Genomic DNA, 26,087 nt, shown 5'->3' on the forward strand with positions numbered 1-26,087 from the left:
CACCACAGATTTATATAAAGGATTTATAGTATTCTCCTTATTATTCACCATCTCATTCCTTATGCATCCTACCATATTGTTTACTATTTGACTCCAGCTGCCCATTGAGCAGAAGTCTTCATTGACATTCAAGTCCCTTACCTGTGGTAGTACAGTTAATTTAGAATCCTAAAAAGCATAAGCAGTTCAATTTTTTCCCTCCAAAGTGCATTACTTCACATTTATCAGTACTGAATTTCATTTGTCACCTCCTCCTTTCTTCCCCACTCTCTCCTGTACTGCTCTGACCTCCCCGTTTCCCCTAGAAACAACAGGAGCAGGAAAGAAGGGTCAGCCTGGAGCCCATTCCCCACTACTGGAAGCAGCATGGAGAAATGAGTATTTCTTGGTTCCTCCCCCAAGGGGGGGAACAGTAGAGGAAAAAGGAGACCTAGAGCCCCCTCCCTTGGGCTGGTGGAGAAGCCATGGGGAGAAATCAGGCAGGAGAGGGGAAAGACAGAAATGAGTCTACTTCCCTTCCCCCTCAAATATGTCACTGGAGCAGAAGGTGCCCAGCTTTCCTCTTTATGGCTCTTTTCTGTAAGTGCTTCAGTGTTCCCAGAGAGCAAAGGTCTCTGACGACAATATTTGTTGAGGAATCACAGAAAAGCTACTTTTTTTTGACACCCAGTTCCCTCGTCAAAGATCTAGCCATTAAACTGGATTTTCAAAAAATTAGTGTTTGAACTAATCAGGGTAGTTGTCTAGGAGTGTGCTGGCTCTTCAGCAGCTGGGTCAGAACACAAACCTAAGGTGCAAGGGCTGGAAAAGGAGACAGGCCCCAAACCCTCATGCTCCCAACACTCCCCCCCCCCACACACACTCTCTCTGTCCCTCTCTCTCCAATGCTCCAAATCCTTCTCCCCATCTGCTCCCTGCTCATCCACCCCCCGGTCTGACCACCATATTCTTAAAACGTTTGGTACAGAGCTAGAGAATGTGGAAATGCTAGTAGCAGCTCATGTTAGGCACACTGTTTTTTTAGGAATCCCTTGATCAAGTGACCCCAATGACTTGATTCTGTTTGGTCAAACTGATTCCCATTGTTCAGGAAGATTACATTTACCTTAACTGCTTGTGACCTCAAGTATTTCATCTTCTCAAATTAAATAAAGTGGATTTCCTTGAAAACACTTCAAAAATAAAATCAGAATCTTCATGTGGATTTTAGAGCGCTTTCAAGTATCATTCTTAAACCAGAAGTTTTAGTCTCCAGGCAAAACCTTCAAAGAAGCCCTTGAAGAACACAAGCAGAGAGCAAGGAACATGAACACACACAATCTCTGAAAACTACTAAGGGCTGGTTTCTCAAATGCGGCCACCATTGTCATCAGGGGGCTTTTCATGTGGCCACAGCCTCCTGGGTAGTGACTTAGCTGGTGGAGGGGAGGGCAGCAGCAGCCCCCTCCCCCAGGGCCATCAGCAGCAGTTGGGCCCCACCCCCCTCTGGAACCACAAAGGCCAGAGGAGCAGGTAGCCGGTCTGAGATCCCCACCTTCAAATAACTCTCAACCCTAACTGTAGCGGAGCTACTGCTCCACTACGACATTCGGAAACTTGAGACCCCCTTGCACCCATGTTTAATCATGGCAAAAGTTTAAGTTCATCATTTAATCCTACACTTTGCTTTCTGTCTCCTAGCCAGTTTTTGACCCATGACAACACTTTGCCTCTCACCTCACACCGCCATCTAGCTCTCTCTCTGGCTACCTGAACAACCTGGGAGTTAGGTACTTGGGAGAAAAGAAGTTCAGCCCCTTTGGCAAAATAGTGTCTCACCTTCTTAGATGTGAGGGCACATGATGCTGGGGTATGCCAGACCACTCGGTCTGGTTCCATGCTGGCCTCATTAACCAGGAGCACCACCTTGCTTGGATCTGTAGGCTGCAGAACAGCTAGGAGCCAGTGCTGAGAGTCCTGAACTTCATCCAATGCTATACGGAGGTCACTGACTATCCTCTGAAGTAGTTACTGGTACTGCCTATATTTCTCAGGCAGAGATGGTGAGGATGGAATGACAGCTTCATTAGGAGACAAGGATGAGGTTCTTATTAAGGCTGTCAAACCCAGTTAACTCATGCAATTAACTCAAAAAAATAAACTAATTAAAAAATTAATCACGATTAATTGCATTGTTAAATAGAATACCAATTGAAATTTATTAAATATTTTGGATGTTTTTCTACATTTTCAAATATATTGATTTCTAATACAAAGTGTACAGTGCTCATTTTATATTTTTATTACAAATATTTGCACTGTAAAAATGAAGTAAAATAGTATTTTTCAATTCACCTCATACAAATACTGTAGTGCAATCTCTTTATCCTGAAAGTGTAAGTTACAAATGTACATTTTTTTATTTCATAACTGCACTCAAACAAAACAATGTAAAACTTTAGAGCCTACAAGTCCACTGAATCCTACTGCTTGTTCAAACAAGTTTGTTTACATTTACGGGAAATACTGCTGACTGCTTCTTATTTACAATGTCACCTGAAAGTGAGAACAGGTGTTCGGATGGCACTTTTGTAGCTGGCGTTGCAAGGTATTTATGTGCTATGCTAAACATTCATATGTTCATTCATTCATGCTTCAGCCACCATTCCAGAGGACATGCTTCCACACGGACGATGCTCATTAAAAAAAAATGTGTTAATTAAATTTGTGACTGAACTCCTTGGGGGAGAATTGTATATCTCCTGTTCGGTTTAACCTGCATTCTGCCATATATTTCATGTTCTAGCAGTCTCGGATGATGACCCAGCACATGTTCTTTTTAAGAACACTTCCACAGCAGATTTGACAAAATGCAAAGAAAGTACCAATATGAGATTTCTTAGAATAGATACAGCACTCGACCCAAGGTTTAAGAATCTGAAATGCCTGCCAAAATCTGAGGGGGACGAGGTGTGCAGAATACTTTCAGATGTCTTAAAAGAGCAACACTCCCATGCGGAAACTAGAGAACCCGAACCACCAAAAAAGAAAATCAACCTTCTGCTGGTGGCATCTGACTCAGAAGATGAAAATGAACATGCGTTGGTCTGCTCTGCTTTGGATCGGTATCAAGCAGAACCCATCGTCATCAGAATAGACACATATCTTCTGGAATGGTGGTTGAAGCAAGAAGGGACATATGACTCTTTAGTGCATCTGGCACAAATATCTTGCGATGCCTGCTACAACAGTGCCATGAAAATGCCTGTTCTCGCTTTCAGGTGACATTGTAAACAATATGTGGGCAGCAGCATCTCCTGCAAATTGTAAACAAACTTGTTTGTCTGAGCGATTGGCTGAAGTAGGACTGAGTGGTAAGTGGACTTGTAAGTTCTAAAGTTTTACATGGTTTTATTTTTTAATGTAGTTTTTTTTGTACATAATTTTCCATTTTTAAGTACAGCTTTCATTATAAAGAGATTATACTACAGTACTTGTATTAGATGAATTGAAATATACTATTTATTTTGTTTTTCTACAGTGCAAATATTCGTAATCAGAAATAAAATGAGCAGTGTAGACTTTGTATTTTGTGTTGTAATTGAAATATATTTGAAAATGTAGAAAACATCCAAAAGTATTTAAATAAATGATATTCTATTATTTTTAATCATGCGATTAATCACAATTTTTTTTAAATCGCTTGACAGCCCTAGTTCTTATTGATACCTGCAGATTCAGATCAGTGTTCTCTTCCTCGTCCTCTGACAGATCAGTGGATGCAACATTGGAGAGTTGTGGTATAATTCATGGATGGAGCTGGGGCACCTCCCCGATAAGGCCAAAAGGAGGGACTTACTGGATGGAGGGAACCCATGATATCAGGTACCAGCAGCCCCTAGGAAAGTCATATTTGGCACGATGCTGTTCAGATCTGATTGCCTGTCAGGGCTCAGATTTACAATAGGAGATGATGGATCAGCCAGAGTGAACGACTCAGTCTAAGAACTGCTCTCTCTCCATTGGTGGAGCCGACAGTACCAGAGGGTGGGTACTCCTGCCTGGGAGTTGGAGAGGAGATGTTTTAAGGTCGCCGATGCAGTTTCATCCTCCAGTGTGGCAATCTCTCTCAGGAGGACTGGGCCGGAGAGGAGACAGAGGGTAAGGGAGCAAAATATCCTCCGCCGTAGTGTAGGTGTCTGTATGACCCAGTGTTTGGGGCGTTCCGACAGTCAGGACTGATGGCTAGGATGTATCTTGGGAAGTTGTAGTGGGGCAGGCCTTTGAAGGACGGGCCGGCACAGAGTAAGAATCAGGTCCCACACTTCTGGATGGAGCTGGTAGGTATCGGTCCTTGTGTTTCAGAGCTGAAGCCATCAACAGCGCTAACTGATCCATTTTCTTACAGGCTTTACCCTCCAGGTCTTTAGAGGTCCTAGAGTCATCAGATCTGTACACAAAGGCCTGGACAGGCTCAGGAAGGGACCCCTTCTTTTACAGGCAGATCTGGACAGGGATCTGTCCTTGCAACCATGAAAGTGCCTCCTACAGTAACTCCTAACTTGGAGCTAGCTGGTGGGGGCTTGGAACCAGGGTGGACCGGCAGACCCCCTGTCAGCTCCCCTAAGTTCCCTGTGCGGCAGCCACCTGGCAGGCTATCAATTGCCGGGCAGTTCAGCTGTCCCTACCACCATTGTCATGTGCTGCTCCTGCCCTCTCCCTTGGAGCTGCTCCCAGGAGCCTCCTGCTTGCTGTGCAGAGGAAGAAGGGTGCTATTGTCAGGGTGTCCACCTCTCCTGTGCCCCACCTCTACAGAATGTGGGGGAAATGACAGGGCTCAGGATGGAGGGAGCTTGCTGGCAGCAGCTGCTGTCTCAATTTGCTGATCTACTTAAAAAAGGCAGTGTACTTAAAAGGGCAATGCGAGTTTCTCGCTCTCTCACACACACTCACACACACACAGACAGTGTGTCTCTCTCTGCCATGCTGTCTCTCCTCCATCCATTCATGCTGCCTTGTAGAGTGTGAGGCTACATTAACAACGTGTTAACCCTTGAGGGCTCAGCCGAATGCTAGTTCATCCTTTAGCAGTAAGGCATTCACTGGCAAATATCCCACCCTCTGACTCCACCACCTCAACCAGCTGGACTTGTACTCCTAAATCCCTTAGGCACAACTGAAAGGGACCCTCTTCCATCCCCAGACAACAGAAGGAAATTTTGGTTCAATATGGAGAAATAAAGATTTTATTAGAACCAACCACCTACCAACTCTGAAGGTTTCCCAGTCAAGTAGAGGTGCAGGAAATACTTCAACATACCAAAAGAGAGGATTTAGAATTTAGGGTAAAAACTCCAAAGAGCGGAACGTAGAAATCCAGAAGTCTAGACTTCAAAATAAAAGGGAGGCCTGAAAACTTCAGGATTAAGGCTACAATTTAATCCTGGGTATTTTTAGTGAAAGTCACAGACAGGTCACGGGCAAAACACAAAAAATCATGACCAGTGACTTGTTCACGACTTATACCATAAATATGAACGATTGAATCTTTTTTGGTGGGGGCGGTGGGGAGCCCACAGCCCCAGCAGCCAGAGGGAACCCCGGCAGAGGAGCCTGCAGTACCAGTGGCTGTTCTGGCCACTGCCACCAGGGGTGGGTGGTGGGGGGGGGGGTGAAGCCCTGGGGGTGGGGCCAGTGGCTGCTCCAGGACCGCTGCTCAGGTGGCCTCCAGGGACACCTGCATTGGCTGCTGCTCAGGAGGTCCCCAGGGCCAGCTGCCCGGGGTCACCAGAACAGCAGCTGATGAGGCTGGCCCCAGAACAGCTGGCTGTGGGGCTGCCCAAGAGGCTGGCTGCAGAGCTGCTCCAGCTACGGCCAGTGTGGCTGTCTCCAGGGCCACCTGCTTAGGGGGCCATGGGGTCAGGTACACTGGCCGCTGCAGAAGTCATGGAGCTCTATTCATGATGGATTAACTCTGTAAGAGGAAGATTACCTCGTGGTCTTTTTAGACATGACCACAAACACATGAATTGTTTCTGTAAACATGCCTGTAACGGGGACTTTAGTGGGCTGCATCGCCTACTGGCTAATGCCCACCCAGTCTTGAGGACAGTGGAAGGGGAGCCTGGGGTCCACCCACTCCATCAGGGCCTGACAAAGAGACCTAAGAGGGTCAACAGTGTTTTGCCTCTGAGTTATCCTCCCTGGGGTACTTCCTACCACTTCTTTCCTCCCTCAGCTTCTGGTCCCAGATAAGGAAAAAAGAAAAATGAAAAAGAAACCAAACAATCAGCCCCAATCGGGCTCAGCATATTGTTCTCTTCCCTCAGAGAGGCTTCTCTTGCCCCCTTGTCAGGAGACTTCAGGGTTGGTCTGTACTCCTCTCCTCTAAACTGGGTTGATCCCTGTTCAAACCTGTGTCTCCAGTTGGAGCATGCTCTTCAGGGCTGGTGGGGCACGGCTACCTGTGCCCAGTACCGTCCTTTAATCCTTTCTGGCCCACTGTGAGATTTGTGTACCCTATCACAATGCCCTTACCCTTTTCAAAATAGAAAAAACGCATGTCTATATAATGCATACTGAGAGCAAACAGCTTGACTTTGCAAGAGAGGGTGGGAGTGGTAGATACGCTGGAGGGTAGGGATAGGGTCCAGAGTGACCTAGACAAATTGGAGGATTGGGCTAAAATAAATCTGATGAGGTTCAACAAGGACAAGTGCAGAGTCCTGCACTTAGGATGGAAGAACCCTATGCACTGCTTCAGGCTGGGGACCGACTGGCTAAGCAGCAGTTCTGCAGAAAAGGACCTGGGGATTACAGTGGACGAGAAGTTGGATATGAATCAACAGTGTGCCCTTGTTGCCAAAAAGGCTAACAGCATATTGGGCTGCATTAGTAGGAGCATTGCCAGCAGATCGAGGGAAGTGATTATTCCCCTCTATTTGACACTGGTGAGGCCACAACTGCGTCCAGTTTTGGGGCCCTCACTACAGAAAGGGATGTGGAGAAATTGGAGAGAGTCCAGCAGAAGGCAACAAAAATGATTAGGGAACTGGGGCTCATGACTTATGAGGAGAGGCTGAGAGAACTGGGCTTATTTAGTCTGCAATAGAGAAGAGTGAGGGAGGATTTGATAGCAGCCTTCAACTACGTGAAAGGGGGTTCCAAAGAGGATGGAGCTCAGCTGTTCTCAGTGGTGGCAGATGACAGAACAAGAATTCATGGTCTCAAGTTGCAGTGGGGGAGGTCTAGGTTGGATATTAGGGAAAAATATTTCACTAGGAGGGCGGTGAAGCACTGGAATGGGTTACATAGGGAGGTGGTGGAATCTCCATCCTTAGTGGTTTTTAAGGCCTGGCTTGACAAAGCCCTGACTGGGATGATTTAGTTGGGGTTGGTCCTGCTTTGAGCAGGGGGTTGGACTAGATCTCCTGAGGTCTCTTACAATCCTAATCTTCTATTATTCTATGACATGAATCAAAGCAACAAAGAATAGCAAGGTAACTGGGTGATCTTTAGGGAGTAACTTGAAGAAAGAAGCAGGGGTGTTTTGTCCTTTGGAATGGAAAGTTCTTAACCAACACCTGCAGTTCTCACTCTTCCACCTGAGAATATGGAAATTTGAAAAGTGTACTTTACAGAAACCCAAGGGAAAGCTAGTAAGAGCTCAAAGAGATATCCCATCAACTTAAAGTCCCACCTAGGAGAGGAGGACACGGAGTGAAGTAAACCCACTGTGGACCACACTGGATTACAAGCAAAGTCAGTTTTTTTTTGGTAAAATGAGTACAGGTCTACACTATAAAAATTTTGCCAGCATAGCTAAGTCATTCAGGGATGTGATGAGGTGCAAGCTGCCAGCAACATAGCCGTGCTGGCAATTTCAATTGTACTTAATATAGATGCAATTATACTGGGCCAAATTTGCCAGTATAGCTTATTTCACTTGGGGACTGCTGGAATAAGATATACTGGCAGAAGTGCAGTTTGGCCTACATCAGCTGACTCCACACTAACCATGCTTTGCCAATACACTATACTGTATAGCTATATCAATTAAGTGCTCCTAGTGTAGGCCTGGATTGAGGAATAACAGAAGCTTTATCTATAGCCCAGAAGGCTGAAAGAGCATACTCAGAAAACAACCCAAAGGACTTTGAATGCAAGCTGAATAAGTTGCCTACGTTAAGACAAAGCACCTCAGACTCCCCAGGACTTGCTAATCCACTTCCTAGACCCATTCATTTCTGTGACATGGAATTCTTCACTAGTGGACTTAGCTGAAGGCTTTAGAGGAAAATCTCAGTTCCTAGTAGATCAACTGGTTGCCTCCAGCATACTTGGACAGAGCTCCAATACTTGTGAACTGGGCTAAAGCTTATTAGACTTCAGGACATTTCCTCCAGGACATTTGCTTCAGAAGACATGCTCTAGCCCTACAAGGGACATTTTGCTATACTTGGGATACTTCAATTGCATGAGATTTTAAAATTTCATTTATATATACAAATTAAAAATAAAGTGGAAGCAAAGACTATTTATAATCCTAACAAACTAAAAAAAACCCTAAAATTTTAAGGCAACAAGAAATATGTACTTAAAGACAAGTACATACATATGGTCATCAGAGACCAATTAGGAAGCCACCCTTAGGGACTGCTAGTATGGGAGGGCTATACAACCTACATGTCCACAAGGCACATGCAGTCACCGTACAATGTTGCTACAAGGAAACCCGTCACAACTAGTTGGATTATAAATCTGCTCTCTTGATGTGTCAAGGCAAAAAAGAGTCTGGGAATCTAGAGAGAATGCTTAGGAAAAATGTATGAAACAAATATCAGTCTATTACTGTGAAGTGAATTACTTGTACTTCCCATTTTAAAAAAACCTTTAAAGTTAATATAAAAACATATAGCATGGTTTAAGAGTTAGAGAGAGGAGTTTAAGTACCTTGCCATAAGTCATGTACTTGCAATTAATTTTGAGAAATTTTTCAGTAAATGCTTCTTCCTCCTCTGATGTGGATGATACCACTCTTGCAGGACGAAAACATGCATAAGCTGGTGAAGTAGCTGCCTCATTTCGCTGAAGCCCATCTGGATCCTACAAAAGGAAAGACATTGTTTTCCAGAGTACAAAAAAGAATACTCTCCTTTGAGTCCTGTACATTTATGTATGCTTCACTAGTTTCTTAGTTCAACATTTAAAAGTCATCTACCTTTTGTTCCAAGAGCATTTGACAGAAAAACTGAAATCATGGCTCCCAGTACATTAAACTGGGAAACAGACCAGATATAAAAGGGCCATTATCCTCAGCAAATGGAAATCGGCATAGTTCCACTGAAGCATAGCTTGACTTCAGCAAAGCTATGTTGACTTTTATAACCTGAAGAACTATCAGGCAATGAAAGTAGACAATGTAGTATCTGAAATATCCATGTTGCGCAAAAGGTAGGGAAACTGTGTGTATGATTTCCTTCTGGCTTCCATGTCAAAATAAAGTTATAATTGCATGACCAACCTGTGCCCTCAGTTACTCTTCTGCAACAGCAAAGAAGAAAATGGGAGATCAAAGATGTAAGCTAGGGAAGTGTTTGGCACATGGGATCTATACATAAAACCAGTGAAAACTAAGCTTGACTTTCAGCTCCTAGTCTCAGGTTACAGCACTCACAGTTAGGAAAAAGACTGCATAAGTCTTAATAAATAATCACATCTGCTACAGAAGTGATTGACATAAAAACATGGAACCCCACAGTGGACAATTTTTTAAATAAGAAGACAGCTTAGGACCTACGCCAGGACAATTTCTTAGTGCATATATATACAGAAACAAGATCGGGACTCTGTTTCAAGCCTACATTACTCTTAAAACAATATCTACTGGAAAATACTCATGTTTTAAACACTTTTTTGGCACAAAAAACCCTGATATTTTCAGTACACTGACGAGCAGGATATTTATTCTCTGGGACTTCCATCTTCCCTTTGGTTCTCTGCTATCCCACTCTCAGACCTCCATTACATCTACATTTAACTATTGGTACTTTATAGTACAGAGGTGTGGCAAATAGTTATCTGTCAGTTCATTTGGGTTTTTCACCTTACTTTAGGGCTTGTCTACAGTTGGAAGGTTACCTAAATACAAAGTTATTCTAGAATACTCTGGAACAGCAATTATAAAACAACCAAGTGTTGGCAAGCCCACAGACTAAGTTTCTCAAGGCAGAATTCTTCTCTCCCCTCCTCCCCCATGCCCACACAATGCCATGAACCTTTGTGGCACTGTATTACACCCCTTTAGTATCAGTGCTCTAACACAGAAGAGAAATAGTACATGGTTTTCAAACATTTATAGTTATTTCTAAATCACATTTTCCTTAAGCAAAGCAAAACTAGAACAAACAGTGATACTGGCCAGATGAGACGTTATAGGAATGGTGGCTACAAGGTAGACAGACATGCCGGTGTAAGAATTTTGTATTGCTTCCAATTACTGACATTTCTCATCTCTGATCATTGGTTTAAAACTGCTGCTCTGAGAGATCTCTTAAAGTACTAGATTCATAACTGGTATTCAGTATTATCTGAAGCTACATTTCAAGTTTTCAGAGGCTATACCTTCTTTCTTAGAGTCTCTTTTGCAATGTATCAGAGGGGTAGCCATGTTAGTCTGGATCTATAAAAGAGGCAAAGAGTCCTGTGGCACCTTATAGACTAACAGACGTATTGGAGCATAAGCTTTCGTGGGTGAATACCCACTTTGTCAGATGCACGTAGTGGAAATTTCCAGAGGCAGGTATAAATATGCAAGCAAGAATCAGGCTAGGGATAACGAGGTTAGTTCAATCAGGGGGGATGAGGCCCTCTTCTAGCAGTTGAGGTGTGAACAGCAAGGGAGGAGAAACTGCTTTTGTAGCTGGCTAGCCATTCAGTCTTTGTTTAATCCTGAGCTGATGGTGTCAAATTTGCAAATGAACTGAAGCTCAACAGTTTCTCTTTGAAGTCTGGTCCTGAAGTTTTTTTGCTGCAGGATGGCTACCTTTAAATCAGCTAGTGTGTGTCCAGAGAGGTTGAAGTGTTCTCCTACAGGTGTTTGTATACTGCCATTCCTAATATCTGATTTGTGTCCATTTATCCTTTTACATAGGGACTGTCCTGTGTGGCCGATGTACATAGCAGAGGGGCATTGCTGGCACATGAGGGTATATATTACATTGGTGGACATGCAGGTGAATGAACTGGGGATGGTGCGGCTGATCTGGTTAGGTCCTCTGATGGTATCACTGGTGTAGATATGTGGACAGAGCTGGCATCGAGGTTTGTTGCACAGATTGGTTCCTGAGTTAGTGTTACTCTGGTGTGGTACGTAGTTGCTGGTGAGAATATGCTTCGAGTTGGTGGGTTGTGTGTGGGCTAGGATTGGCCTGCCTCTCAAGGACCGTGAAAGTGAGGGATCATTGTCCAGGATGGACACACACTAGCAGATTTAAAGATTTGCTGCAGCAAAAAAACTTCAGGACCAGACTTCAAAGAGAAACTGTTGAGCTTCAGTTCATTTGCAAATTTGACACCATCAGCTCAGGATTAAACAAAGACTGAATGGCTAGCCAGCTACAAAAGCAGTTTCTCCTCCCTTGCTGTTCACACCTCAACTGCTAGAAGAGGGCCTCATCCCCCCTGATTGAACTAACCTCGTTATCCCTAGCCTGATTCTTGCTTGCATATTTATACCTGCCTCTGGAAATTTCCTCTATGTGCATCTGACAAAGTGGGTATTCACCCACGAAAGCTTATGCTCCAATACGTCTGTTAGTCTATAAGGTGCCACAGGACTCTGCCGCTTTTGCAATGGTTTATCAGATTGGTAGATAGGAACCCACATACACTGTCTCCTTGCACTCTGCCCTTTCAGCACTGCCCCAAAGCAGGTTCTCACAACCATGTTTGAATACAAATATTAGCCTCAAAGCACAGTGCTAGTATACAAAATATAAGTCACAACTTTGCAGAAAGCTGCAAGTACTAGATAGAATTATAAAGTAGGCTGATTTATTCACTGTAATGTTGAAGAGTAATTCTGTGCAAGTCACATGGAAATTCAGTCCCTCCCTTTTAAAATATTGCTTAATTTTTAAAATAAGCCTTCTGCATAAGATGCACACATTTTAGTTGGTAATCCCAATTAAAAAAAACAAAATGACCACAGAATCCACTTACCATGGATAAGCTTATTGTTTTTAACAAATCCTAGTGATTAGTGTACCGTTTGAGTCCCATGTTCGAATGAGCAAATAACCGCTCAAAAACAAATAGGATAGCAACTGTTTCTTAGCACATACAGGACATTCCGACAGTTAGCCTTATAGTTGTGTCCCCTGATGGGTAGGACACAAGTCTTTATTTCACTTTTGAGTGATTTATTTCTCAATCTGTCTGCTAAATTCGTATCTCTATTCTAAATTTTCTAAATGTTATTCTTAGAAGTAATAAAAAGTTAGGAATGTCTTTTTGTAGATTTTTCCTGTTCGTTTTATGGTACTGCAGAACTTTCAGTTTCCTAGAGAATTTAGTAGACAGCATTCATAATTGCATAAAAAAAGGGTAAGGGGATGTAAGAATTTGATAACTGGGAGGAGGGTCAATAGCCAGGGAAAGGAGTAATAGTAGGAAGCTAAGGTGGAGGATGAAGAGAGTCAGAGCTCTGACATTTATGGGAGAAACTGAAGTTCTGCCAACTAAAGACTTTGTCCCAGAGTTTCACTTTTATCCAAGGGCGCAGACACAAAAATTAAGAATCAGACATTTAAAAACGGCTTCTAATTAGTACCTAGAAATCTGGCCAGTTTTCACTACTATATAATCCTTCATCACTCATCATCGTAATAGAACTATTCACCAAATCTTAGTTTTGCCACTTTGTTTTTTAATGGAAACATGCATGTGTACTTTTGATTTCTAGGTTTTTATTAAATATGTACTAAAAATTTCAAATGGAACATAGTCCCGATCTACGTTAAGTTTAAGTCAAACTTTGATAAGTTTCCTAGTGCAATATGTTTAAGTAACTGAAAAATTTTATGAATAAACTGGAATGATTCACCTGTTTGGTGTCATAAAGTATGTATAAGGTGGTGCAGACTTACGTCCATAGAGCTTGAGCATTTGTACTTTAGGCTACGTTACTGATATTTGGTGGAGCAATATTCACGGTGTATTTATTTTGTACACACACCGAAAGGTGTTATATTGTATATTGGAAATGAAAGTGAGATTTCAAATAAACTATGACAAATTTTTAATTTTTGCATATTGTTTTTGCAAATACATGAGGCTCAAGCTATGAGTGTGACCAATATAAAAGTTAAGAAAGGTTGTGTAATAGTGCGGAAGTGGCTGATTCTCTTAACTGTGGTTTTGGGTTTTTTAAATGGAGAATTTTTTGAAAGAATAAAAACTGTTCCTTTACCATAGAAATGTTGGTTTTTAAGAGAGAATTGTCTTTATGGAACACCATCCCTGGAGAATAAGCACACCTGTAGCAAGTGATCTTGAAGTCCCTTCTAGATAACAGCATTTGTTTTATGCCACAATGATGCATGATTTCTAAGAGATTACAATGATGTAGTCCAAACCATCCATAAATTCTTTCCACTATGTCAGGAATCCCTTGTAAAGAGACTCTAAAGAAGACCAAACATAAGCAGTGCACATGTATCAATACAGCAAATCACCTTGAAGAATCATAGAAACTTTCTTCTTTGAGAATTGCCCATATGGATCCAGTGTCTTGGAAAGTTGACAGACAGTTGTGACTGTCCATGGCATGGGTCTGAGGAACATTATTTGAAGTGACAGGAAGATCGACTGGGTGTCTAGATGTCAAGCTGAGAGAGTAATGCTGCTTAACAGTGACTAACATTCCTTGGAAAAGGAATATTTAGGAACTAGATTTTCAATGGAAAGCTAGTTTCAGGTTTTATATATTACTGACATCTGAAAAATGTAGAGAGATGGAAGAGATTATTAGTTTTAATGAGCTGTGGATAAAACCATATATGAACCCGTTAGTGAAAGTGACCCAACTGATCTATATAGTTCTCTAACTGAACCAAAGGAAGTACAAAAACTCAAACAAAACAGTACCATATTTACTCCTAGGGGAATTCTGCACACAGTATTTTAAAATTCTGCAGATTTTATTTGTCAAAACACCACAATATAACCATGCCAGTATCAATTACTTTGTTACTTTATTTCAAAATCTCTGTCAGCAAGTATATCTGTACCAATACAGACCAAAAAAAGATTCAGGTAATTTTTTTTTGGACAAATAGATTCCTTACTAGGCATATTAATATAGAATGTTGATTAATTCATTTAAATAATACAGATCTGTATTTCCTGCACCTGTCAGAAGCATTGCAAAGGCTTGGGGGAGTCAGGGGTAATGGAAGAGTTGAGGAAGAGGAAAGGAGCCTGGAGTGAATCTGGTGGGTTGTTGGGTGTGGGTGGGAAAAGTATTGTACAGGTTTATTTTTGGGTGGGAGGGCAGGATTGTTAGGGAGTTGGGGAGCTTTCTCTATGCAGACCCTGGCTGATCCCAAGCCTCTCCCATTCAGGCAGGCACATCTGCCCCTCCCCACACTCCTCATCCACATGGGGCTCTGCAGTCTCCTCCCCTATCCCATGTGTCCTGCAGTCCCCCTCCCCTGTTCCCAGGTTCAATCCTGTAACCCCACTAACTCCTGAGCCCATGCCCCAGTCTGTCCCTCCCACTAGCCATTCTGAACCCCAGTGTTTGACCCCCCAGGAGCACTGTGTGCCCCACTCTATCCTAACCTGGCTCCGCAGGCAGGGTGCTGTGATGACCTTAGTATCTATGAATCTATGAATTCTGCAGCACTGGGCACGCACAGAATTCCCCCCCGAAATACATTCTGCCCTAAAAGTGCTGCAGTTTCACCTTTTGCCCACCAGAGACTGCTGTGGTACCAGAACAGCAGGCTATTTTCATGCTACTGGCTGTTCTGGCAACACACCGACTCCTGGTGAGCAAAAGGTGGAACTGCAAGACTTCACCAGAAATGTATTTTCTGCTGAGAAAAAAAATTCTGTGAAACACAGGAATTCTCTGCCTCCGCGGATGTGCAGAATTCCCCCAGAAATAATTATACTGAAGAAATTAAAGCTTTTAAAAATTGCTTTGGGTAACACAGTTTAGGAATATTTCATGTAGGATTTTAAACTTGCCCATTTTTCTTGAGTATACAAACCCAAATAAGAATTAAAACAAACGTAAGGTCACTTGTGCCTCTACCACAACTGGTATTGTGTAAAAACAAGACCATCCCTTCCTCCCTACTCTCCCCCCAAAAACAAGTTTCAATAAAGATTCATTTACAAAAGTAGAATGCTTTCTTATGTAGTGCACCAAAATTCAAACAACCTCCACTCAGGCATGAGGCTTAAATCAATTTGGGGTTGGTTTTTTTGTGCTATCACCCCAAAATGATGTATTCTAGGATGAGATTACTTACTCCTGGGGGATTCATACCTTCCGCAGATTTCTTGACTCCCCCCGCAGAAAAATGTGGGACCAAAGAAATCTGTCGGGAACACACGCCTCTTCCCCCGCAGCCCAGACGCACCTGCTGGGAGCAACCGGCAACAGAGAGCAGATCACCACAAGGGGGAGGAGGGAGGCTGGGCATGGAGAGATGTTAAGGGGGTGGGACTGGGCATGTGCCTGCCTGCGAACGAGAGAGACTCACTCTGTCCCTCTCATTCGCTGTTGCTGTATCCCGGGCTTGGAGGCATAGGGCTGTGTGAAGCAGGCTCTGTCCCTTAGGCAGAGCAGAAATGTATCAACTAAGCAGGCAGGCTGATAACATTCCCATTGTTAATTGTTCCCATTCTTCGTCTCCTTGCCAGAGTGGTGTAAAGGAGCCTTATTGTAAATGACAGTAATGGAGTCCTCAGCTAGGAGGATCTATGAGCTTTCTTGCTTTTTTTCCTGTGCCAGAGAGGCACAATGGGGTTAGATTACAGCTCAGGATCTATCTTAATTATCCTTTAAAAAAAAAAAAATGAAGGACAATGATTAGCAAAAAACCTGTATGACTTCCATGTGTGAAAGTCTGAATGTGAAAGTGCCATTCTACTTTACAGAACACCAAACACCAAAATAAAAGTAATGTAATTTAAACAAAAATCCAGGATTATAACTAGAATGCAGGGTACTGGTTACCAAGTATTTGTAACTTAACTTTCATGTTTTTAGGAAATGCTGAAAAGTTTGATTGTTTTTCTATATGGTAGTTTAAATAAATTACCAAAGTAAGTGTGGATTATATTGCATTATTTTGACAAATAAAATATGCAAAATTCTGCAGCAAAAACTGCAAAATTCTGCATTTTTTTGGTGCAGAATTCCCCCAGGAGTAATTATTGCACATAAAAACATCATAATGGCCATACTGGAACAGACTGAAGGTCCATCTATCTCAGAACCCTGTCTTTTGACAGTGGCCAATGCCAAATGTCTCAGAAGGAAAGAACAGAACAGGTAATCATCAAGTGAGCCATCTCCTGTTGCCCATTCCCAACTTCTGGCAAAACCAAGGCTAGGGACACCATGCTGCGTAACAGTCCTTGATGGATCTATCTAGTTTTTTTTTTTTTTTTTTTTTTTAAAACCCTGTTATAGTCTTGGCCTTCACAATATCCCCTGCAAGGAGTTCCGCAGGTTGACTGGGCATTGTGTGAAGAAATACTTCCTTTTGTTTGTTTTAAACCTCCTGCCTATTAATTTCATTTGGTGACCCCCTAGTTCTTGTGTTAGGAGAGAGTAAATACTTCCTAACTTACTTTCTCTATACCAGTCATGATTTGATAGACCTCCATCATACCCCCCATTAGTCATCCCAGTTCCAAGCTGAAAAGTCCCAGTCTTATTAATCTCTCCTCATATGGAAGCTGTTGTGGTCCTTTTCTAAAGCTTTTCTAATTCCAATCTATTTTTTTTTTTGAGATGCGGCAACAACATCTGCATGCAATATTCAAGATGTGAGCGTGCCATGGATTTATGTAAAGGAAATATGATATTTTTCGTCTTATTTTCTATCCCTTTCTTTATGATGGGCAACATTCTGTTTGCTTTTTTGAATGCCACTGCACATTGAGTGGATGTTTTCAGAGAACTATCCACAATGACTCCAAGAACTCTTTCTTGAGTGGTAAAAGCTAATTTAGACCCCATCATTTTATATGTATAGTTGGGATTAGGTTTTCCAATGTACATTACTTTGAATTTTTCAACACTGAATTTCATCTGCCACTTTGTAGCCCAGTCACCCAGTTTTGTGAGATCCGTTTGTAACTCTTCTCAGTCTGCTTTGGACTTAACTATCTTGAATAGTTTTGAATCATCTGCAAACTTTGCCACTTCACCATTTATCCCCTTTTCCAGATCATTTATGAGTATGTTGAACAGTACTGGCCCCAGTACAGGCCCGTGAGGGGACATCACTATTTACCCCTCTCTGCATTCTGAAAACTGACCATTTATTCCTACCCTTTATTTCCTATCTTTTAATCAGTTACTGCACACATCTCACTAAACATGGACACGACTGTTATTGCCCTTGAAACACATATACCTACATTTACTGTAGCCTTGTCAAATTCAGCTTCTGAAGACGTAGGTGACAAGGGACTTATGGGACTAAGAGATGGGGAGCTCTCCGCACTAGAAACATATTCTGGGTCAGGAACATATAAAATCTATAAAGAAATTGAACACATGCTGTAGTTAACAGTTACATTAAGAGTTTCATTGACACTTACTTTCACTAGTTGATGCAGATTTGTTTTCTCATAAGTTATTCTATTAAATTTGTTCTGCTGGAGTTAATTTATGCTTTAGAATTTTTTTTTTTAAAATACAGATTTAGCTGTGAATTACCAATTTTACTGTCACTTTTCTAGCAAAGCAAAGCAAAGCAAGCAATATTAATATAGTCTTCTCTACCAATAGGTCCATGAGGCACAGAATGCACTGACGTATCATACAAACATACCATATAAAAGAATCCCACACTGGTTTCCATCATGGTGTGTCAAACAGTGTGCGATAAAACAAATATATCTTGTTTAAAGCAATTCATAAAATGAGTAAATATATACCTGCAAAATGCATTTTTGAGCCTTTAAATATTTAAAATTCTGTAAATCTTATTAAGGCTGACTATTAGCAGTAATAATAGTGGAGATATTACTTTATGGTCTTCTGTTTACGTGGGTAAGAAATTTATAGCATGCCCAGAAACACCAATTCAAACTTGTCCAGTGCTGTAATAAATACTATTATGAATACTTGCACACAAAGTGTACCATTTCTCTGGCCTTTTCATAGACTGCTATTAGTCTATTATTTAGAGTCAATAAGATGCATTGCTAGGGAACACATTCAGTGCATTCATCCCAATTAAAAGAAGTTGGTCATCTATTTCCAGATTCAACTCTCTACAAAGCATGCCAAAAACTAGGTTACTCTAAATTTAATTTGCTTCATAGATCCATTCTCTTGGGAATGGCATGAATGGTGTTGCACAGCTAGTTTTGCAGCAGCTGGAAGTCACAGTAGCAGTAAGTCATGCTTATAGCCATAGAAATGCTGCTAGCTCCCAATATTTATCCTACATCCATTTACAAAAAAATGAATTTGTCTTGAAACTGAAAAAGTTACCTTATGATTCTCAATATGCTTGCTTTTATTAGTCTTTTCAAATTTAATTTAAGAAAGAGATAGTAAAGACTGGTTTAGATTGTGACTAACTCCCATTGGTAGCAGTTACTCAACTGACTAATCCAAGTGGGTGTCTGGAGTTCACTAACTCTAACTGAAGAATCCTAAATATATCTTCAAAAGATTGGAGGTCCTATACACAGAGACCCATCCTATTGTTTTCAGTAGAAGAAGTGGTAGACAAGCATTCTGAACATCTGCCTCTATTTCCACCACACCCAGTTTATGTTGAGGTAATTAATCGCTAATACCTGTCCAGGAACAACTGCTCGGGAGAAAAACTTGTTTAACTGAACCAGTTCATTCGGTGTAGTATCAAATTTCAAGGCAATACTGTTTAGAGTGTCTCTTGATTCAACCTGTATCAATGGAAAGAAAAAAAATAGCTAGTTTTAAAAGAGTGGAAACTTAGATGTTTTATCACTTGCAGTCTGAATTTATAAAACTTTTGATAAAGTTAGTAATATATACATTGCATGACAACTTTAACTAAGTATATTATACTGTACACATGCATGCACACTGACTGACAGTGAGTAGTGGGGCATAGGCCAGTATCAAGGGCCATGCAAGTATGCTCCTTGAAGCTGATGGTTCCTTCAAAGTCACCTGCCTTCCATCTGTCTCCCGAGCAACCACAGGAGTTATCATACATGTAGGGCTGAAGGTTCAGACAATAGCCCAAAGGCCAAAGCTTCTGTCCTCTGCTCCAGTGGAACCCAGCAAGAGATGCAAGAATCTATGAGACTGGCTTCATGCAGGTACTGATTTACCTCTACACCCTTCACCCACAAGAGGGCTCTCCACAAGTAGTGTATGCAACTTTTTATTATAGAGGTCATTTCTTCCTTCTGTTTTCTACTGAAATATGATTCAGTGAGTCAGTAATTTCAATAAAAAAATCTTGAACAAAAACTGAACATTATGACTAGAAGTAGGAATTAAGTAGGAGGAAGACATTACCTTAGAACAAGTCATTTTTTTCAAGCCAGTGTCTTCAAAAACATAAGGAAAGAGTGGGGTGATTGAAAGAAAGGGATAACGATAATGAAACCTCACCTTGGGGGAACACCTCCAAATAAAATCTTTTAGTTTCTGAGAGGCATCAGTACATTAATATAATTATTATATTAATAATAAATTATTATTATTACAGGAAACAGATTTTAGTTTGATACATATCTTCCTATCATGATGGTTATAAAACAAAAAAGTGTATGCAATAAGAGACAGCTGACAGATTGTTACCAAGTGTTTGTACATAGAACCTCAGAGTTATGAACAATGTCCATTTCTGAGGTGTTCGTAACTGAAGAAAACATTATGTCTGTTCTTTCAAAAGTTTGCAACTGAATATTGATTTAATACAGCTTTGAAACTTTACTATGCAAAAGAAAATACTGCTTTTAACCATCTTAATTTAAATGAATCAAGCATAGTTTCCTTATCTTGTCAAATTTTTTTTTTTTGCTTAATTTTTTTTTTAAATACCTTAGCAGACACCATGATCAAGACCAAGCAAAACAATTACAGTTAATAACCATGGCTATTTTATTATTTAGAAAGGAAAAGGAAACAAATAACTGAACATAAAAGAAAATAATTCACTTCCATTACAATCTTTTCTGTACATTATTGTGGAGCACTTAACAGAGACTACACCTCTGAGGTGCGCTTGCCTCTTGGTAAATTAAGACCAAAGTATATTGTTTCCCCAAAATTATTGTGAATCCATTCTTTAGTATATCCTTAGGTAACTAGATGGGCAAAATAGCTTTGTTTCAGAGCAGGTGGACCTGTTGGTTATTAGTAAAAAAAATCAGGCAGTATATAAATGGCAAAGTAAGTAGTCTGAACTACATCCTATGAAACCCAAGGAAAATATTTAAATCAGCTACTTAGAAGCAGCCATTTAAGGAGTGGTCTTGACCATTAACCAATGGTTGACAATCAATTTTAGAATTTTAAATCCAATTAAACCCCTCTGATTAGCCCACTACCCCCCGTCTCCTGTCCAGGACTCCAAGGTTTAACTCTTGGTGATAAACAGGAGAAACTGTTGGAATACTAAAATGCTGTTGTAATTTGAGACTAGCAAAATCATGATAAGAGTTTTAAATGTAATCCCTTGGCAGTGTGTTCGTTAACTTCCTCTTACCAATTCACGTTCAAGTCTTGGAGGTTTTCCTAGGGTTGGTTTCGTGGCTCTGGTCTACACTACAGACAGATTTTGGTATAACTGCATCACTCAGGCGTATGAAAAATCTACACTCCTGAGCGACATAGTTATGATGATCTAACCCCCTGTGTACGCAGCACTACACTGGCAGGACAGCTTCTCCTGTTGACATAGTTGCTGCCTCTCATGAAGGTGGATTATAAAAGCTGATGGGAGCCCTCTCCCCCAGCATAGGGCATCTTCATTAAAGCACTATAGTTACACAACTGCACCAGTGCAGCTGCACCAAGGCAATGTTTTAAGTGTAGATTGGTCCATCTTGAGTCTTCTTTTTTTTAATCTCTCTAGCAGCTTGCTTGTAGAGATAGACAGGATCAGCTGTGGCGTGCTTGCTGTCTAAGCAGAATTGCAGGGGGTGAGTGTGGGGTGCTCACTTCAGTCTTTCTACCTTTCGCATCCTTATTTTCACATAGGCAGAACACACCTCTTTTACGCTTGTTTATATTTACATTACTGTAGTTGTGGTCACGCTTTCATTGGCTTCAAGCCTTTGAGGGTGGTTTAGGTCAGTGGTTCCCAAACTGGGGTTCACAGAACGTTACAGAGGGTGCACCAGAAAAATTTCACTAATGGCGGCCAGAGGACCCCAAGCATTAGAGGCAGCAGGTGGGATCCGGTTGCAGGGCAGACAGCCTAAGCCCCAGGGAGAGTGAAGCAGGGTAGTTGGGGCTGGCAGCCCGAGCCCTGCCCTCATCAGCGGGGGAGCTGGCCACCTGAACCCCAGTGCTCCAGCTGCTGCAGTTTTACCATTTTCAAGAACATACTTATATGAGAAAGCGTTTTCCTCATATGCACATCTGAAAACCAAATACAGAAACAGACTTGATGTCGAACCAGACCTGAGAATATCTTTCGCCAGTGGTTCCGTACTTCCAAGAGCTATGCAGAGCAAAGCAAGCTCATCCATCACACTGAGGAAATTTAAACTTAAATCCCTAGAAATATTCATTTTTAGGAAGGGAGTCACGAGATTTCACAATTTAGTGAAAGGGGTTGGCAGGCTGTTAAAGTTTGGGAACCACTGGTTTAGATGACACTTTCAGCTCCTGAACATGCAGTTCACTTAATGAACATGCAATATTTTTAATTGCCTTTGTTCTTGTTGTAGTAGGAAAAAAATCCAGATTTAAAGTTGGTTTTAATATTTTTTCTTTTTTAAAAAGTTTTCAGTCCACTTTGAAATATTCTTTTAATTTTATTATTTTGACAGGAAATGAAACTGTCTTCACAAATTCCAAGCGCTCATTACTTGTATAAAAATTTTTAGTCCTCAAAAAAGTCTTACAATTAAACAACTTATAGAAAGTGTTTAGATTGACTTGTTGCTTTTATATGACAATTTTTGGAAGGATGATTTTTCCTCATCTTCCTGACAGGGTTGAGAGTTGTTTGAGCACTGCCAGTAATTAACTCTCCATTAATATAAATTTACTTAAATAGCTTCTTACATTAATAATTACCATCAAAAGATCTTGCTATATTTGTACATAAAACATTTTACTATTCATATAATTCATATATTCAGGCAGTTATATGAAAGCTTGCATTAGATACAAAATATTTACAAATGTTTATTTTAAAAGAAGCTTATTCCATTTTAGGCATTTGAAAAACAAAAGCTTTAATATTTAAGTTGAAACATGTTAGAAGTAACCAGTATCTTCTGTAAAAAGACTTCCTACCATAAATGTTCTTCAAAATAGACAAAGGAGGGAGGACTGCATGTTTACAAAAATATCAAATTCAATAAGGACAGGTCTAGAATTTTGAGTGGCTTTAAACTCAGGTTTTTCTTTGAAAAGAAAAATGAAAATGTTTTGGTATTGGTCCACTTTCCTTCTAGATGTGTTGCTCTGATTGTGAAAGAATGCACTTTTGTGTTATCAGACTACTTCCAACAAAAACAAAACAAGTGTTAACAAGACTTGCATGCTTGAACTTTCATAGAATCACAGAATATCAGGGTTGAAAGGGACCTCAGGAGGTCATCTAGTCCAACCCCCTGCTTAAAGCAGGACCAATCCCCAACTAAATCATCCCAGCCAGGGCTTTGTCAAGCCTGACCTTAAAAACTTCGAAGGAAGGCGATTCCACCACCTGCCTAGGTAATGCATTCCAGTGTTTCACCACCCTCCTAGGGAGTCCTGGCAGGCAGCAGCGTGCCATTAAAAATCCAGCCTGGCCTGGCCTGGCCTGTCCCGCTCTTCCCTGCTCCCCGCCCCCTCCCACAGGGGCAGAAGCTTGGTCCTGCCGGCTCCCCTGCCTCTTCCCGCAATGTGCTGGGTTCCTGCCCCTCCTCCTCCTCCTCTCCATCCCTCCCTCCCTGCCGCGATCAGCTGATGGCCCTTGTGAGGGAGGGGGTGGCAGAGGAGCAGAGTCAGCCTGCTCGCTGCTCCCGGTGGAGGCAGGGCTTTGGAGAAGCAAGGCATATCCCCTCCAGCCCTCTGCCGTGAGCACCCAAAACCCCAGCCCACACACCCAGCCCTCTGCCCTGAGCCCCGCACACCCCCAAGGCCCCTGCCCTAAGCCCTGTACACCTCCCACCCCCCCACACACACACCCAGCCCTCTGCTCGACTCCTTCCCCCCATCACAACCCTAGCCCTGACTCTGGCACCCCCCCACACACCCAGGCCCCCACACCCTATGCACCCCCCACCCTGAGCACCAAACAGAAGCTCCTGGACCTCCCCTCCCCACATTCCCACCCGCACCCCTCCCACCAAATGGGAGCTGCCCAGGTAAGCGCTCCACACCCAAACCTCCTGCCCCAACTCTGAGCCCCCTCCCTCATTCTAACTCCTGGCCATACCCTACACCCCAACCCTCAGCCTGCTCCTTCACCCCCAGCCCTGTGCTCAGTACACTCCCACCCCCTCAGCTCAGTGCAGAGAGAGAGGAAGAGAATGGCCAGAACCAGGGAGAAGGTAGGTACCCACTGTACGTGGGCAGGGCCGGGACCCCAGATCGGCAGCTGGCTAAGCAGACCCGACAGCCAGGATCCCGGCTGGCAGGAGCCGGCGGATGGAACCCCTGAGCGACAGGGGGCTGAACTGCTCAGCCCACTGCTGGTCTGGCTGCCGGCCCCTTGCCAGCCGGGGTCCCGGCCGCAGGCCCTGCTCAGCGCACTGCCAGCCTAGGTGAATGGAACCCCAGACCAGCAGCAGGCTGGACAGGCCGGCGGCAAAACATCAACATTTTTAATTTTAAATGCAGCTTCTTAAACATTTTGAAAACCTTGTTTATTTTACAATACAACAATAGTTTAGTTATATAATATATAGACAGAGAGAGAGAGACCTTCTAAAAACATTAAAATGTATTACCGGCACGTGAAACCCTAAATTAAAGTGAATAAATGAAGACTCGGCACACCACTTCTGAAAGGTTGCCAACCCCTGATCTAGTCTGACTTCCAGTATAACACAGGCAATTTAACTTCACTAAAATAATTCCTAGAGCATCTTAATTAATCTTAATTTTTTCCTAGAAAAAACTTCCAATCTTGATTTTAAAATAGCCACTGATGAAGAATGGACCATGACCCTTGGTAAGTTGTTCCAATGGCTAATTACTCTCACTTAAAAATACACCTTATTTCCCGTCTGAATTTGTCTAGCTTCAACTTCCAGCCATTGGATCGTGTTATCCCTTTCTCTGCTAGATTGAAGAGCTCATTATTAAATATTTGTTCCCCATTTAGATACTTAGAGATTGTAATCCAGTCACCCCTTAACTTTCTCTTTATTAAGCTAAACAGATAAGACTCAAGGAATTCAGTCACTATAGGGCATGTTTTCTTATCCTTAATCCTTCAATGTTTCCTTGGGACTCTCCTCTGAATATTCTCCAATTTAACAACATTCTTCTTGAACTGCTGACACCAGAACTAGACTCAGTATTCCATCAGCAGAGGCACCACTGTCAAATACAGAGGTAAAATATCCTCTACTCCTGCTTCAGATATCCTTATTTATGCATCCAAGGATTGCATTATCCCTTTTCACCACAGAATCACACTAGAAACTCCTGTTCAGCTGATTGTGCACCATAACCCCCAAATCTTTTCCCGTGTCACTTATTCTTAGATAGAGTCCCCCAACACCCCCATCATGTAAGTTTGACCTATATTCTTTGTTCCTAATATATACATTTACATTGAACTAATTAAAATGCATATCTTTGTTTGTGTTCAGCTTCCCAATCAATCCAGATTGCACTGAAACAGTGATCTGTCCTCTTCATTATTTACCACTCATGCAATGTGTCATTAGCAAACTATCAGTGATAACTTTAGTTTCTTCCATTTCATCAATAAAAATGTTAAATAGTATAGTGCCAAGAGCTGCGTGCTGCAAGACCTATTGAAAGAAAGCCAACATTAAAAATCCAACGGGCTCCTACGCCAGCTCTTTTAGAACTCTTGGATGCAAGTTATACACACAGGATGGGGGGGGGAGGGTGGGGACGGGTGTCAATTTTGGTAACTGCTGTTTAATATCCTCCTGAAATACAAGTGGAATGGAAAGAGAGCGTTGTCATATATGACTAACACCTGCCCCCTCCCCCAAATATAGAACAGAAATATTTATTGAACACTTCTTCCTTTCATGTATTATTAATGATAATTCTACAATTTCCATCTAGTAATGGACTGATGCCATTGTTAGGATTCTTTTTGCTCCTAATCACCTTAAACTCCTCCTTTATTGTTTTTAACTCTGCTGGCCACAGACTTTTCTTTGTGTCCCTTTGCTTCCCTTATCGATTTTTGAACAATCCCTAGTTTCTGATTCATATTCATTGCTATCAACATATTGTTTCTTCCATTTGTAACTTTAAAAAAAAAAAAGTCATAGCTGTGGTCACTGCCTCTCTAAATCAGGTCATTAAAAAAAAATGGCCTCCTCCTCCTCCTCAATTGCAGCTTTTTGGGCATCTGGTAAATTGTTCTTAAACGATTCCCAATTATCATTTAAATTTTTCTGATTAAATTCTTCCTCCCAGCTCAGATTTGGCTCAACTGTTTGCAGCTTTGTGAAAGTGGCCCTTTTCAAGC

The 26,087-nt window shown here is 41.8% G+C and overlaps 1 protein-coding gene across 3 annotated transcripts in view; it reads right to left on the reverse strand.

Moving 5' to 3' along the window:
- The window catches only part of OXR1 (oxidation resistance 1), a 404,974-nt gene that overhangs the window by 85,207 nt on the left and 293,680 nt on the right, over positions 1–26,087 (reverse strand). For all 3 annotated transcript variants that reach the window (XM_048841476.2, XM_048841475.2, XM_048841479.2), the window contains 3 exons: positions 19,042–19,149; positions 17,647–17,766; positions 8,932–9,084 (listed from right to left, as the gene is read on the reverse strand). In XM_048841476.2, coding sequence (XP_048697433.1) covers positions 8,932–9,084; positions 17,647–17,766; positions 19,042–19,149 — 381 coding nt within the window. The remainder of the gene's footprint in view (positions 1–8,931; positions 9,085–17,646; positions 17,767–19,041; positions 19,150–26,087) is intronic.

This window comes from Caretta caretta, chromosome 2 (genome assembly GCF_965140235.1).
Source record: "Caretta caretta isolate rCarCar2 chromosome 2, rCarCar1.hap1, whole genome shotgun sequence".
NCBI classification, from domain to species: Eukaryota; Metazoa; Chordata; order Testudines; family Cheloniidae; genus Caretta; species Caretta caretta.